This window comes from Pollicipes pollicipes, unplaced genomic scaffold (assembly GCF_011947565.3).
Source record: "Pollicipes pollicipes isolate AB1234 unplaced genomic scaffold, Ppol_2.1 Scaffold_6686;HRSCAF=7923_pilon_pilon_pilon, whole genome shotgun sequence".
NCBI lineage: Eukaryota > Metazoa > Arthropoda > Thecostraca > Pollicipedomorpha > Pollicipedidae > Pollicipes > Pollicipes pollicipes.
In genome coordinates, this window is record NW_023596921.1 from 13,603,709 (window position 1) to 13,619,731 (window position 16,023).

At 50.5% G+C, this 16,023-nt stretch overlaps 1 protein-coding gene across 1 annotated transcript; it reads left to right on the forward strand.

Annotated features, from left to right (window-relative positions):
* The first annotated feature begins 222 nt into the window (after positions 1–222).
* On the forward strand, positions 223–13,191 carry LOC119107943 (uncharacterized). The gene is made up of 6 exons (XM_037231536.1): positions 223–315; positions 1,358–1,554; positions 3,545–3,789; positions 9,223–9,338; positions 9,740–9,830; positions 13,064–13,191. Exons 1-6 carry the CDS (start codon positions 223–225, stop codon positions 13,189–13,191), a joined length of 870 nt encoding a protein of 289 aa, XP_037087431.1.
* Positions 13,192–16,023: the final 2,832 nt, after the last annotated feature.

Here is a 16,023-nt window from a genome sequence, read left to right on the forward strand (position 1 = left end):
GCATGACGCCAGCTGCCGTCCTGCTGTGTCTGTGTCTTGCCCAGCGGTGTCGTTAGCCGACACCAGCTGCCGTCCTGCTGTGTCCATGTTCTGCTGGGCGGTGCCGCCGACCTGACACCGGCGACCGGCTGGGCCCCAGGCTGGCTGGCGGTGCCTTTTGTGCTGGTACTGGTCCCTGCAAAGGCTGCTTCACCTCCCACCTGCTGGCCTGCTGGCTGGACCATGGTGGAGGCGCTTGCCCCTGCGCTCAGCGGACCCGTGCACCAGCCGTACCCGCTGATCGCCGACCGCGTTCTTGGAACCTGGGCGAGGTCGGTCAGGCAGCTAGAGAAGGGCCGGGCCTGGGCGCAAGGTCGGTCGGGCTGCTAGAGAAAGGAGCCAGCCTGGGCAAGGTCAGTCTGGATGCTAGAGAAGGGTCAGCCTGGGCAAGGTCAGTCGGGCTGCTAGAGAAGGGCCGGCCTGGGCAAGGTCAGTCGGGCTGCTAGAGAAGGGCCAGCCTGGGCAAGGTCAGTCGGGCTGCGAGAGGAGGGCCAGCCTGGGCAAGGTCAGTCGGACTGCCAGAGAAGGGCCGGCCTGGGCAAGGTCAGTCGAGCTGCTAGAGAAGGGCCAGCCTGGGCAAGGTCGGTCAAGTTGCTAGAGAAGGGCCAGCCTGGGGCAAGGTCAGTCGGGCTGCCAGAGGAGGGCCAGCCTGGGCAAGGTCAGTCGGACTGCCAGAGAAGGGCCGGCCTGGGCAAGGTCAGTCGGGCTGCTAGAGAAGGGCCAGCCTGGGCAAGGTCGGTCAACTTGCTAGAGAAGGGCCAGCCTGGGCAAGGTCAGTCGGGCTGCTCGAGAAGAATCTTTGGTCACTGGAGCCCGACAACCTTGAGTCAGATCAGCTAATTCATCAGAGTGGGATGACCCAGAGCCACCAGAATCCGGTGGCACCGGGTCAGGTCAGCTGGGTCAGCACGGGGACGGGGCGTCTCGGGCCAGTTTGGATGGGTCACCAAACCACTGGGACCCTGCTCGTGTCCTGGTGAGAGCGGCTTGTCAGAGGATTGAAGCCTGGCATTTGAAACGTGCATAGAGACGAGCAGAATGCTAGATGAGTGGTTGGCAAGACAAATGCCTGCTGAGACTGGTTTTGCATCAAATCGTTAATCTAAACATGGGGATATCGTTAATCTAAATGGGGCGATGTTAGTTGGTCACCCGCCCACTGGCTGCCAATTCGATGCCTGAGCCTGTAATGCACGGAGCCGGGTGCCGTGGAGGTCAAGTAACAATGAAACGGTGATGTTGTACACTCTTGGCATTGATAATTATCATCATACTCCGTTCAGGCGCGTGACAACCGTTGATGGTGGCGATGTTGCAGACACATGACTTCACTGACGGTGATGGCCGTTCGGACACGCTGACATCCGTCATGCTGCTCGTGCTGGCCTCGGACCTGGTGGCCACCATCATCACCTACGCCTTCCCCCGCGCCGAGCCGACCATCTGCTTGATGATCATCTTATTGGCGACCTTCCTCTGCCCCTTTACCTGGTTCCAGTCGCCGAAAAACTTCTGGTAAGTCATAACTTGTAACGTGAGGAGGTTTTGCAATCACGCGTTCAATGTGAATGTTGGAGGTTGTGGGACTTCTTTAGCGATTGGGCTGCTCTCGACAAAACTCGTTGTTAAAATGTTATGTCCAATCATTAATGAATTGGCATTTCAAGCACTCTACAGGACACTTATTCTTGTCTCTAATGTTGTAGGCGATCGGTAGACGATTTCTGAAATTCCGATCAGAACTATTTTTGTCCGCGTTCACAATCTACTTCGTTCTGTTGCATACTCCTGTTGAAACTATATAAAGCTCTGCTCCGTCCAGCCAAGTCCTGCTGCAGACTTGTTTCCTGTCTCCACCTGGAGGCTCAGGTCGGCTCTACGGTGCCAAGCATCCAGTGACTTAGTGACAACTTTGCAAACGTGTTTTTGTTGAGGCAACAAGGAAGCTGACGATCTGCTAGTTTGGATGTATATGTGCATTGGCCTTGAGTAGTGCATGACCTGATCATGCTTTTCGTGTAATAGCGTGCCAACGCTAGCAGGTTTTTGTGCTCTTTTTCGTCCTTTACACGGATATCATCCAGCAGGCAAGCTACAGTGCATCCGCATTGCGGAAATGAGATGCATCGCAGTGACAGCGCTATGGCCTATTCGCAAAGCGGTAAACGTGAGCAAACCCGGAAGCCCTGTGGTGGTGTTCCGAGTGAGCGAGGTTTGTAGCAACTGCACATTTCCAAATAATGCAAGGCACAATACATAAATCTGGTAATCGCACCAGTAATCGATTTATTTTTGTTGCCGGTAGAGATACCTCACTTTCAACTAGTTTTCAACGCAAGCGTCAACATTGCGTAAACTTAGTACCCTCTTTAATGGTTTTTTAGTTTCGGACTTTTCTTTTTACGCGCTTCGGAGGCGCGTGTGATTCCACCGTGTAAGCCGCACATCTTCCGTCATGCTATTTTTCTGAAGGAGCCATAATTCAGACCGCTAGCGCCGCTGCGCTAGCAGTCTGGGCATACTTTCTTCTTTCATCTCCTGTGTGGTCATGTGGACAGCCTTTTAGAAAAGAACAGCCCTAGGGATTTTGCTTGCTCGTCTGAATGCCCACAACACCTCCTATTGTCCGGTATTTGTGGGCAATTTGCGGTGGCTTATCGATTGCGGCTCTTTCTTTGTCTGAATACTTAAGATGAATTAAGAAAACTTTTAGGCGTTTGATATGGTTTACATTTCGAGTTGCAAGCCGGCTACATTACATTTTTCAGTCTGTACATTTTGCGTTATGTTTTGCACGCTGCACTTTTTGCCATAACACCATATACTTTGGACGTGTGTCTTACGGGCTTAAAAACGCATGCATCGACCGACCACCAGATTGATGTGCGTGAAGGCTTTAGACCCTTTTTGTTGCAAGCATGAACAAATACTTTTGGTCATATTTTGGATACAACTCTTTGAATATAACTAAGATCGTTATGAGGTGGACTAGATATCCTCTGCTCATCTTAGTAGAAATTGCAGCCGACCTTTATGGCATACTGTGCCTGTTTCTTCTCGATGTCGTTTGATTATAACTGGAGTTTGAATCCCTAAATGCACCCGTAATTCCATTGCAGCCGGTCGGCCGATCATCACAGCGGTGTGTGGCCCGGCAAGGCAAAGCTATGTACTTATCGGGCATGCCGTGCCACTTGACCGCAAGCGCTGCTGGCTATTGAACTTGCTGACATAGTGATTTGTGATATTAACCGCTGAGAATGCAAAATTTCCAACTATTGCCCCAGCTTGGTATGATCGAACTGACAGCGAACGCGGGGCACAGACAGTGATAAGCATGTTACAACTGCGCGGAATCCTACGCTTGCCTGTGACGAATGCATGCGCTGGATATCAGGCATACTGCATTGGGCACAATGTTTTGTATCCAGCGCATGTTAACGGCGAAAGCCACAGAGCCGCAGAACCGAAGAAAGAGCACCCGGCACCACCCTTCACTCTGCAGGATGGTGGGCGTGGTCGGACTGGCCACCTCTCTGTCAGCCTGGCTGCTGCTGCTGATGAAGATGTGCGCCGACTTCTGCCAGCGGACGCAGCCGCCGCCGCGGGGGCCGCCCACACCGCTGCGTATGATGGTCGGCATGAGCAGCTTGTGCAGCAGCTTCATCTCGGCTGGCGTGCAGCCCACCATCCAGGCCGACATGCGGGACCGCACCGCCTTCTCCGGCACACTCACTGCCGTCTGGATAGGTGCGAGCCTGGAGCGGAGAGGGGGAGGGCCGGCGCGCGGTGCTCGGGGGCGGGCATGGTCACGGATGGGCGATTTCGCTCCGTGCTGCTGTGAGTGAGGTCTCAGGCCTAGTCTAACTTAAGCTGAGGCAACATATTCAAAATGAGCGGCCTGGTCATCGTGCTTTCTAGATCCCATTAGTTTTGCAGCCAGTGATGACAGGTCCAGGTAATTTCCAGCAGCTAAAATTCTAATCCTGTAAAAGTTGTGCTTTAGGAACTGTTGAGCATTTGCATCTTAACTACTTATACAAGAGGGTTTCCTGAAGCCTACGCAGAGTCGGCGTAACAAGGAAGGGACCAAAAGCATAGTTTTGCCGTTAACATTTTTGGAGGCCCTTTTTGACCTGGCAAAGGCTTTGTAACTCACGTGAATGACCCAGATTCAGGTCAAGGAGACGCCTTAACTGCGCCAGCGGTACTAAATCCGGTTCAAAAGACTTTTTCTACAGTAAGAGGCCCGTTTTTTAAAATCATGAGACCGCCTTTATGAACTTGGTGGCGCACGCTCTGGATAAGAAGACTCACATTCGTGCTAAGGAAACCCTTGACTGGGTCGGGAGACCGCTGTCACAAAATAGGAGGCCCATTATAACTAAGGAGTCCCTGTTTTGAATTGTGAGGTCTCTTTGCAAATTAGACGGCTCCTTTATGAACCAGGGGATCCCCATAATGAACTATGAGGTTTTCGTTATGAACTTGGAGACCCCGTTGTTAACCATGGGGTTTCCATCATGAACTACGAAGCTCCTGTTGTCAATTAGGAGGCCACATTGTGAAATAAGACACTCGCATTGTTAAATAGGAGCCCCTTCATATGATCAAGTTGGCCAATGTTATGAACTTGGAGGCGGCTGTCTGGATTGACATGCATGCACACGTGTATGTATATGGGTATATATATATATATATATATATATATATATATATGTATGTATGCATGCCAAGACACCCCTTTCCTAGAACAAGGGCCCTTTTCACGCACCACTTTTCAGAAGGGCCTATTTCTGGATAAAATGTCCTATTTTCTGGCAACGAAGCCCTTCTCTGCATTTGGTGGCCATGTATGTGAGTTGGAAAGATCCTGTTTTGGATCATGCATCATGCATGCCCTTCTATGCATCAGGAAGTCTTTTTCTGGCACAGGAAGCCATATTTTGCGACTTATTCTGGGATTTGATTGCTGATAGCTCTTTATGTGGATATTGCTACTTGCAACAATGTTTTAAGGGAGTACGTTTGCCCTGTGCCCCTTTCCACACCTTGAATGCAACGTTGCCCAGGAGCCCCCCCCCCCCCCCCGGGGAGAAGGCTCCGTTTTGTCCTGGAGGCCCCCTGGAAATGCTCCCTTCCCAACTCAAAATCCGTGACGGCGCCACGGACAGCATATTGCCGAAAAGGCTACTACTCATAATTCAATTAAGCGAAAAAAGCTTTCAAATGCAGAAAAAGTTTAATGACACAAGACCAAGATCGAGTCCAGGGCCAGCAGATTCCGGCGGAGAAATATCAGACAAGACTATTGGAAAATGCATGGGTTCGATTCGTACCAATCGTCCACGCTCTCGTGCGCAAACAATGCTCCTACCCGCTTCAGGGTGTTTCTAAGGATTCACGTCAGATTTCAGCCAATCTGAAAGGTGTATGACCGAAAGTTGTGCCAGGAATCAAACGGTGAGTGGCATTCATCCCTTTTTTCTGAGCCGATCTTAACTATGTGACGCTGGGACATAAACAGAGAAAGTTGGAGGCATATAAACTTCATACGCTCGCAGCCCATCTTGTTGTGCACGGTTAACATCTCAAAATAGTCGTACGAAAAATCCAGAAGCATTTCCATGTTTTCAATCGCTAGTCTAAGTTACCGAAACCATACATCATTGCAAATTCATACGCGTCCTATCATATGTACATGAATGTCGTGGACTAAAATTCACGGGCTTGGCTGGATTCATAACAGGTCTTTTTCAAATAATGACACTTCATGGATTGGTGCGGACAACCTGCATCTCTGACCTCCCTTGTTAAATTATCACGAAAAGTTGACTTTCCGACGCGTTGATACATTGGCAGCCATTCGCATCGGTCGCTGAAAGTGTCTGGCCATATCAGGTTACTTTGTAGCGTTGTATACGTGACAAAGTCTGACCACTTTGCATCACGTATCGTCTTGCTCGCTTCACACCACTAGGAATGCCTTGCTACTTAATTCAATCCTATCATGAGCACAATTTAGGCTGAGCCATTGTCGTGCTTCTAAATCAATGTGGAGCCTTAAAAGATTGGAATCACGGCTTGGAATGCTGGGATTTGGCGTGATCATAGTGTGTAACGGCCGATAAGCCGGCATTTGCAGCATCTGACAAAAGGCTGCTGGCTCAGACCGGTTTGGCAATGATGGGCTGCGGAACAGGACTATTACCTGGTGTCTGCACTGAGCGCAGTGATAAGATTGGGCTCCAAGTTGACAGGAGGAAGCAAACGTGATCTGTGTTTGCTGCAGACACACGACCCCCTGAACCGGACATAAATACATATTGTTATGCGCAGTCGCTAACGTTGTGTGGAGGGAAGCCGGTGTGAAATCTTATGCCGTAGGTCGCTGATCAGAACTGGCTGGAGCGCGAAGTCATATAACTTCCACGCGAATTGGAAACAATGGACGCAAGTGACGTGGCATGTGTGTGTGGAACATCATATCTCTTTGAACAGACACGACCCCCAATGATGAGCACCCCTCCCCCAATAACACGTCAACTGTGCCAATAAGACACTGGAGGTGGGGCCGAAAAATGCTTACATTCCCTTTCCCTTCTACATATGGGCTTCACCTGCATTTCAGTACTTTTACGAAGCTCACCACTGATGACACTTATTAAAATGTTCGCGGTGCTAAGCGAAAGTGGCGTGATCCGTGCAGCTCTGAAACTTCTTAAGCCATGCTTTCCTGGCTAATATGTGAATTTATGGTAAGATATGGATCTGGTTCGCTGGAATGTGTATGAAGAAAATATTGACTCATCCTTACGGTGGCAAAAACTGCATCTTTTACCACATGTGTTCGCTAAAGGAGTACGAAATACGCTATTTGGACTTGTGTTAACAATGTCATATTGTGTCGCACCAATATTTGAGCGCTGCAAGTTTAGCAGCCGGACGTCTTAAATATGATGTATCTCAGGCTGGCAAATTTGTTGAGGCTATTGCCTTTAAAAATTATTTGGACTACATGGGGCTACTGCTTTCTGTGCCTAACGAGCAAAAAAATCATTTTGACAATATTGGGTTCGTGTACGAAATCTGTCATGCAGGCCTGAACTCAATCAAGAATGTTGGGCGGCCCTCGCCGTGTTGCTGTGATGAAGATACATTCTCACTTTACTGTCCTAAAAGCCCTTTACTTACGCCAGTGCTAAATTAAACGTCACGACAGGTAACGCTTAGCACGACCATGTACTGGCAACGATACCCAACCATCAACTCTTCGTACCCACGAGCAAGCAAGACATCATAAATTGGCGAGTGCTGACGCTCGTAGCATATATAGGGCTTTTGGCAACAGCGTGGGATCCTTCTGAGCTCATGGACAAAGCCCAAGACCAATGAAGAGGGCCACAAGTGATGAAGAGCACCCGGCCTATTACCATGCAATGCCCCCCGTTAACATAGGCCCTCCGAGAAAATGGGAAAACCCAAGACCGATGAGGATTGCACCCTGAGCGATAGACGGTGCCGCGACAGGTCACCCCCCCCCCCCCCCTCCCACTGTCAACAGCGAAGGGCCCTCAGAAGAAACAAGAAGTACCCAAGACCAATGTGGTGGTCCCCTGAACGACCAAGAGTGCCAGAGGTTCACGTATGGGTCTGTCTGTCAGAGCGCTGGGCCCTTCGAACAAACAGAACTAATCGAAAAACGGTGTATCGAGCCCCTGAACCACTGAGCTCCTGGGCCCTTGGGCGACCGAGAGTGCCCGGGCGGGAATACAGCATAGTCCCCCAACAGAAAAGTAGGGTTCTCGAAGAGTCCTGGACCAATGCAGAGGGTCCCTGAGCGCTGCGAGCGTCTCGTCGGGTTCACTTACAGGTCTCTAGTATCATCGCAAGGCCGGCACGTGGGAAAAGCCCTTGAACAATGAAAAAGGGAGTGCTCCACATTTGTATGGAATTTTAAACTGGAATAGCCGTCTTGAAGATCGTGCGCCACAGTTCACAGCCCTGCCCTTCTCAAAACCTAAGCCCTTCCACTTTCTGAGCTACATGCCCGCGAAGATGCGCAAACTCTGTCGGGGACACTATTTCAGGGTTACCAAGGCATCCGTGAAGCCATAACAACGTCCTTCAGATCTTGCCGTTTAATTGGCCATGCGACGATCAAGGCCAAGAAATTTAGAATTGTGGAGTCGCTCATATCTGGCATTCGTGAGCACGATTTCCAGCCATAACGCCCGTCAATTGGCTCCCATTCAATGTTGTGCAAGGTACGATGACGTAATCATTCAACGACGCACTGAGGAGCAGTTTTACTAAACAGAGCAACTGTTGTCTAGAGTAGCCTTTTCCACTTAAAAAGCGTACAACTAATTATAGGTGAGCTTGTTTCATCCCATCTGATGCTTGTTTTTAATTTCTTCAAATGGGGAACATTCCCCTCGAGAGCCGGCAGTCTCGGCGAGCCTGGACTGCTGCCTGTTCATTTCTCACGGTCAGCTGCTGGCCGGCACGCTCCTCACGTGCCACGTCTGATCAGCATCGCTGCCGAAACCTGCGAGTGGCACGCGAGCCGCTGTCCTCGGGCCCGTCTCCGACCGTGGGAGTGTGCCGGCGGTGCTCGACACGGGTGGGATGTGCCGCCGACACCGTTAGCTACCGCCGGCCTGCTGATGAGGCTCGAGCGCCGGATTAGCATGCGGTACGGTGGGGCGCGCCCCGCCGTCGGCGGTCCAGGGAATACGCCACCTGTCTGGCCCGGCGGCCCGCCCATCAGACGGACCCAGGCTGCCGATCCACGCGGCGTTGGACGGCGCGGGATTCCGAGAAGGTCGCCGTCTGTTCGGTCGCGAGGCGAAAATGAAAGCCGTCGAGGTGTTAATGGTCTACGGAGGTCAATGCCACCCTCTAAAACAACAGCTTTGACGTTTGGTACTTTTGGGTGTTTGAGTGATGTCATGGGTGATAAACATCTCGGTCTTTGAGTGCAGCTGTCAGCAGAACTGTATTGAATAATCGGTTTGAAGTGGGTAGAATGTGAAATTCAGGCGTAAAATGTAACGCACGCTCGCGCATTGAGATTAATTTAAAAACGCGCAATGTATATGTCTGCTCGTGATTTTATGCTTGTGCACATACAAAATAGCAACACGACTGGTAATGACAAAGTGTGGTGACGCTTTGCAGTGATCACCGTAATGGTGCTGTCTTTTGGTGTGACCAGCTACATCCTGATCGGAAGTGATGCCAAGTCGAACGTTGTACACAACCTGGAGCCCGGCAGGCTTCTGCTTGCCATACAGGTCGGTGCATATGCAGTGCAACCATAGTACAGCGCGTATTGCTTCATTCAGGTGTTATTACGGGCACGTGGCTAGGAATTTCCGCTAAGCGTCTCCACAGACTTGAGAGCATCGCATTACATAACAAGGATGACATGGTTGTGCGGTTTCCTCATTCCTGGCATGTCTCCATTGCCGGTCTGAAGCGCATACGAAGCATAACAGCTTCATGATACTTGCTGAACACCTTCTCAAGGTGAGCAGACGCCTGAGTGTGATTAGAGTTATCACCACGTGCACGGCCGAGGTTAGCGGCGTCTGATTCTGTGGTGATGGCTGGTAAATAAAGACCGCACGCCGTTCGATTATTTAATATTTTCGTTGGCGCCGCCGGATGTTATAGCATGTTCTCCCCTCCACAGATACTTATGCTCACGCATGTTCTCACCAGCTTTGTCCTGTACATCAATCCCCTGTATCAAGAGCTTGAAGAAAAACTCAGCATACCCGAAGGCAAGTTGGTTGTTCCCCGAAAATGGCCATTGCAATTTGCCTATTACTAGGACAACGCACACCAGGACATTGCGGCAGGTCCTGAAGCACGCGACCAGTGAGACTGAACACATGTAGCTCACAGATCATGTATCTAGCACAGTGCACCGTGGTCGGATATCATTGATTCGCCAGATGTTCCATGCGCATGCGCGAGACGACTGCACGTCGGTCGTCAAAGCTGGTCCGATCTTTTCCACCGCAATCGGAGGCTTAGTCCGCGGAGAGATCGGCGATGTAATGCTCCGCCTTTGCAAGGTGGATATAATTAGAAATGTAATTGATTCATGTAGCAGTGGTTGTAGAATAATCCTCCCCAAACAGAAAACCACGGAGCGGTATAACACTCCCACCCAGTCAGCAGTGGCGCAGGCAGGGGGCACAGGGGACACGTGGCTGCCCCCAGGTTCTGAGAGACCCTTCAGGCCACCGGAGACCGACGATGAAGGGACCCATTTTAGCGCTCGAGGGGCCGGCGACAGGCCGGCGAAGGTCGCATTAATTGTCCACGGCGCGCTGGGCCGGGCACTCCATTGCCAGCCAGAGGGCCGTTTGCGCCGGCCGTCATCGTTTTTAAACCTTTTCAACCTACTCCATTTAACATTAATTAATGAGAACCCTTACTTTCCGATTGCCAGGCGCCCTTAACTAGAATACCAGGGGATACATCATCGTCCCCGGTCAAGCCCTGAAGAACCATTCCGTCCCAGCGCGGTATGCCTGCCGGCTGCCATTCTAGCGACACGCGGTAGGGTTCCTTGTTCGATCCGGGGGCCCTAATAATGATCACACATCACAGTTGTTCCCCTGCCTGACATGGAAAGCCTCGTGACTCGAGCAGTTGGACCCATATCGGCACAGAAATCCTCATTGAGGCAGCAACATCCTGATCGCCGTGGGTGGTCCAGTAGTTGACACGGATTTCAGTTCTGCTTAACCGCCAATAGCTGCAATTGGAATGATGGGCCCTGACTGGCACAGGTCTCTTCCATGATCTCATCATCATCATCATCATCAATATAAGTTCTCAGGTTTTCTTTCATTGACAGAGGGCTCCAGTCAACGCAAGATGCGCGCTGACATTTGGGGGTCCTGTCCACGTCCCTGTTCAGCAAATATTTCCCTGACCGACTCGAGGTCCCTTGTTGACACCGGACACTGTGTCAGGTACTGCGGGCTCCTGGTCGACGCAGCATTATTGCAGCAGCTTCGACCAATGCAGGTCGCGGACCGCGGTCATGTTCCTGTTTGGGATATGGTTCCCCGGGGTTCAAACCGGCACGGCTCTCAGGGGTCCCCGATCGGTGCAAAGGCCCCGCAGATTGTCATCTAAGGGCTCGTCTCCGCAGCCCGCGGCCTCTGAAGAAAACTCCGCCCATCTCTTTTTGCTCTTAGACCCTCCAATCGGGCCTTTGATCATTGGCACCGGTGGGCCCTCCAGGCTCTCTTCAGGCCTCCTCGAACACTGCTTCTGGCCAAATCGGGCTGCTTGCCAACAAGGTTAGGCACTGCGGCCCCTGACAGACGCTGGGATCCCAACCAATATAAATCACTGGTTCCGGCTTTGTCCCTGCTTGGAAAATTGGCCCTCAAGCCCATACCGACACGTAGCCGACTGTTCGGTACTGGTGGTGTCTGGACGACACATAGGTTTTTGTCGTGTTTGCCTGAGAACCTTACACGACGACAGAACCTTTGTCTGAGAACGTGCATTCTTTTGCAGAGTCGACGAGTGTAACAAATCACATCAAAAAGTGTTTAGCCTGCGCGCTCGCAGTCTCAGGAGCAGGAACAGTGATGGCCGGGTTTGCAGTTTCCGTAGAACCGAAAACGTAAAGCCGAGTCAAACTGCGAGCACCACCAGGCGGCGGGCGCAGTGCACGCGAGAAAGACTGTCGTGAAATAATGCTTCTGAAAGTCGTTCAATGTGGACCGTGCCGCTCAAAGTTTAGACTGGGTCGTATCCCTTTTTGCCATTTTGATGTTGTTCTTTAGACAGATCATTCGTCGCAGCCCTATGACGAATCAAGGTTCACCTTTACTCTTCCTGCTCCACCATCAGATTGTCGTGCTCCCATTCGTCACCGCTTAGTTTTAACCACGGGACCGACGATTGTTCTGGCTGATCGATTCTGACTGAATGTTGAACAGATCCAGGCAAACATGGGTTGCCCATGTCAACACGAATTTTTGACCCATTTTGATGCATAATCTACCTTCACGTCCTCAATATCTATGTAGAACCCAGGTCAAAATGTCGGCAAAGCTTTTGAGTTTTGTCGATTTAGAAAAAAATACAATGAAACACTGCAAAATGAAGCGATTTACGCGCTGAAGCCGTTTACCTCTGGTTTCTTTAGTTGATTGGTTTCAAAATTCAAACAGATCAATGGGATGAAACAAAGAAAGTCGTGCCCCCCCCCCCCCCCCATTAACATATGGGCCATATTCGGCGATTTCATATTGGAGATGGAGGGGGGGGGGTCTCATTCGAAGACCCTTTCTTAAACATGTGCCTCCCTCGCCAAGGCTCTGGCTGCGCCTCTGTCAGTCACACAGCGCCGGTCACGCAGCGCGCTGAGTGACTGGGCGTGACTGGCTACTCGTGATCGGCTGTACGGGGATGTCATGTCATCAAGCCAGCCCCAATACGGACATGCAACGCTGCCGTCCTAAGGACGGAAACCTAAAAAGGTGGATGGACACACCGGGAAAAACAAATGTTCGGTTATTACTCACGAGACTGGACGCCACTTGTTATACAAATCATCCACAGAATGTGCCCCACCACGTACATCTCTGCAAAGTGCGCTCACGTCACCAAAACTAGGACATTCGGTTTTCGCAAAATTAGATTGCGCGGACAGCGATAAGAAGGCGGCATTATTATCAAACATCTGCTTACGAGGAGTTGGCTTCTTTTTAAAACACAGATCATGATGTGCGCATCCGGCGTTCACGTCAGCAAGGGTCGAGACCGCGTCACACGACCTCGGCTCACACTCATGGCGAGTGGGCCAAACCGGGACCGGGCTCGCCGAGCGTCACGTCCGCTCACCGCGAGCGTGTTTCGCCACACGCGCGGACCAGCAGCCGGCCGCCGCTCCCTCTCAGCGGCGGCGTGCCTCTGCGCGCAGGCAGCTGCGGGCAGTACTCCGTTCCGAGCGCTCTGCATGGGACTGCTGGTGCTGTAGTGAGCGAGGCGCTGCCCGACTTCGGCCACGTGCTCGACATCATCTCGGTGCTGGCCATCACTATCACGCTGGTGCTGCCGCCTCTGCTGTACCTGCGGCTCGCCGGCCTGCCGCGTGTGGACCTGTGAGCGCAAACGGACAGACTGTGCTGCCACCTGTGTGGTGGGCGGAGCACCAAACTGCTCTTATCTGCCGGATTTGCTGTCATGTTCTGTTAACACGACCGCCCGGGCTGCATACCCTTCGCTCGGGTGGGGTCAATTTGACCCCTGAGATCTCAGGAACTAAGAGAACTGGAGACACCAAGTTCACAGGGTGGGTTGGCCCATATGTGAAGCCACTTAGGGTAAAGTTTGAGGTTCCTAGGTCACGACCTTCGGGTTAAATAAGGTCAAGCAAGGTCAAACTCCAGGCTGGTCTCCAAAGCACCCCCAGAACCTAGAAACCTGTTCTAAGCAAAAGGTCTCACGATCCTTTAAAATCAGTGGTCCTTCTTATATTTCGAAGGTCATAATGACCAAAACCGTAGCCGCTGTTTTGAGTTTTGCTTTTCAATAAGCGACAGACATTACGTAAGGCAGTATATTCCTGAAAAAACAAAATGTTGACCTGGGTCACTTTAGGCCAGTAACCCATTCTGACCTTCGGTAAGTCCATGGAAGATGTATAACGCGGTTCCTTTTATCAATAAATTCAAACTAGGCACCAGAAACTACGCTAACGAGCAAACTCTAGAGTAACAAAACGGGTTGGTTTTGACCTTGGTCTGGCCTTCATACCTGATCCTAGGTCAGTGGACTTTGGTCATCCAATTGTTATGTTGCCTAAGAAAGTATCTCAGAGATGTATAGCTAGAATAACAAAACGGGTTGGTTTTGACCTTGGTCTGGCCTTCATACCAGATCCTAGGTCAGTGGACTTTGGTCATCCAATTGTTATGTTGCCTAAGAAATTATCTCAGAGATGTATAGCTTCGTCTAACACTCCGCTGTTGCATCAGATCGAATGATTCCCTAGAAATTGACTACGCTAAATCCATGACCTGAATTTGACTTGCCGTACGCTACCGGCCTTACAAGAAACATCTGCATTTTTATGCTAGCATTTTGATTATTCGTACTTGTCGATCTGGACAAGTGAATTGCGGACATTTACTCATGTGCTCATAAATGCATTACAGGTTCATGGCTAGGATAGTACGTACGGCGCCCCCCCCCCCCCCCTACCCGAATGCGCGCATGCCCACGACTGCGTTTTTCTTCCTTTCAGAAAGCTGCGAGCCCATGGAGAAAGCATTCCTGGTGTTCCTGGTGGTGACAGGCCTGGTGTGCGCACTTGTTGCCGGTTTCGGTACAACTTCATTCGTGTTTGTCGAGCCAGCAGCAGGGATCCTGTTTCCAACCACGCCATCTATCGGCTTCAAATATAACTGGAACCACTACACCAGCCAGCAGAGCTATCATCTTCAGCAAATACTAACCTTTAAGCCCGCGACTATTGCTTAGAAAAGCCGACGCTTTCGTCTCTCGGCGACCTTACACAGCCCATTTTATTCAAGAAACTGAGATGCGGAAGAAACCTTTCAAAGAAGGATGCTTGAAATGAGTGCGCTGCACGTACGCCAAAAAACAGCAATACATTCCAAGGACGCTACGTTCTGCAAAGCACGCTTGATTTCGGTGCAACCATTCATGATTTTGACCCCCTAGGTGATGGAAAAACATCACTTGTATCAACCAGGCCCTTCTCTTTGCTGACTCTGCAGTCATTCTAAGCGACGTATGCTGACCTTATAGTCCATTGATGCTGTGTACGAATCACAGAGCAGTCATGCAGTCTCGCCTGGCTGACATGGACAAGGTCAGCTGTCAAGTGGCCAAATGACGTCATCTGGGTCAGAGGTCGTGTCGTAGTATTGTAGTAAAAACGCCACAGCAGGTAACAGATATGTCACGTTTTAGAAACCGGTTGGGGGGGGGGGGAGGGCGCAGTCGAAGAGGTTAACCCAATCTCCACAAAACCTGATTTTTGCCAGATTTTGGTCAGTGAATTAGCGTTCCTAGGTGTTGCATATAAACATATCTTTTTAAAATATGCTTTGTTGGCTCGGAATTGTTTTCCTCTGGAGGAATGGGTTCCCATTTCAAGTAATGTGAACTGCCTTTTTGTAAAAATCCTAGAATTCGATGCAATCCACAGAGAAAGACGTCTTAATCAATTGTAATAAGGAATCGCTGGCGACCACCGCACGCGTAACTGATCATTTTGTATGACCACCACAGCCACGATTATACGATAAATACACGGTACACTGTACAAATACACATGCCACTATTGGGAAAACACGCGCTAACCTTTAGCTGAGATACCCTGCGCTTTTCAAAGCTGCTGCATGTTGCAGCCAAATGTTCTTAATCCCAATCCGGGCGATGTCATCGGAAAATCTTATGAAACATTTGTAGACCGGCTTACCACATGAAGGAGTCGGCATGACAAAAAAATAGGTGCCTAAAAGATACTATTTGGTGCAAAATTGACATGATGCTAATGGCGATGCTTTACGTGCTTACTACCATATAGTATAGCAATAGTTAAAATAATCGTTCTGTATTTACTTGGCACAATACTCCCTCTTTGGTGATGTGCATTGGGGGACTCAAATCGGCATTGAGGGTGGGGCTCAGCCCCCCCCCCCCAAGAGTATATAAGCGACGCCCCTGATTCGCGATTCCGTGTGGCAGATTAGAGCCAAGGGTACCAATGAACTGGATCAACGCGTCTCGAGTGGTGCGATCAAGGTGCACGCAACAAGCTCTCCTTAGCTAGAACTCTCAACCCAAAGCCATCCATGGAATATATTCAAAATAAATAAAACAAAATTCGACTTTAGTTGTGAAATTTCCATTGGATGAGCAGCAAAATGACTTAGCGTTCGCATGCGCACATGAAACTGATCGGTG

What these genes read in the sequence shown, in the direction of transcription:
- LOC119107943 (XM_037231536.1), top strand. Translation starts at nt 223, where the DNA reads ATGGTGGAGGCGCTTGCCCCTGCGCTCAGCGGACCCGTGCACCAGCCG. An exon ending in GGCTTCTGCTTGCCATACAG is followed by an intron (nt 9,339 to 9,739) that starts GTCGGTGCATAT and finishes TCCCCTCCACAG; the next exon opens with ATACTTATGCTCACGCATGT. An exon ending in AAAACTCAGCATACCCGAAG is followed by an intron (nt 9,831 to 13,063) that starts GCAAGTTGGTTG and finishes CTGGTGCTGTAG; the next exon opens with TGAGCGAGGCGCTGCCCGAC.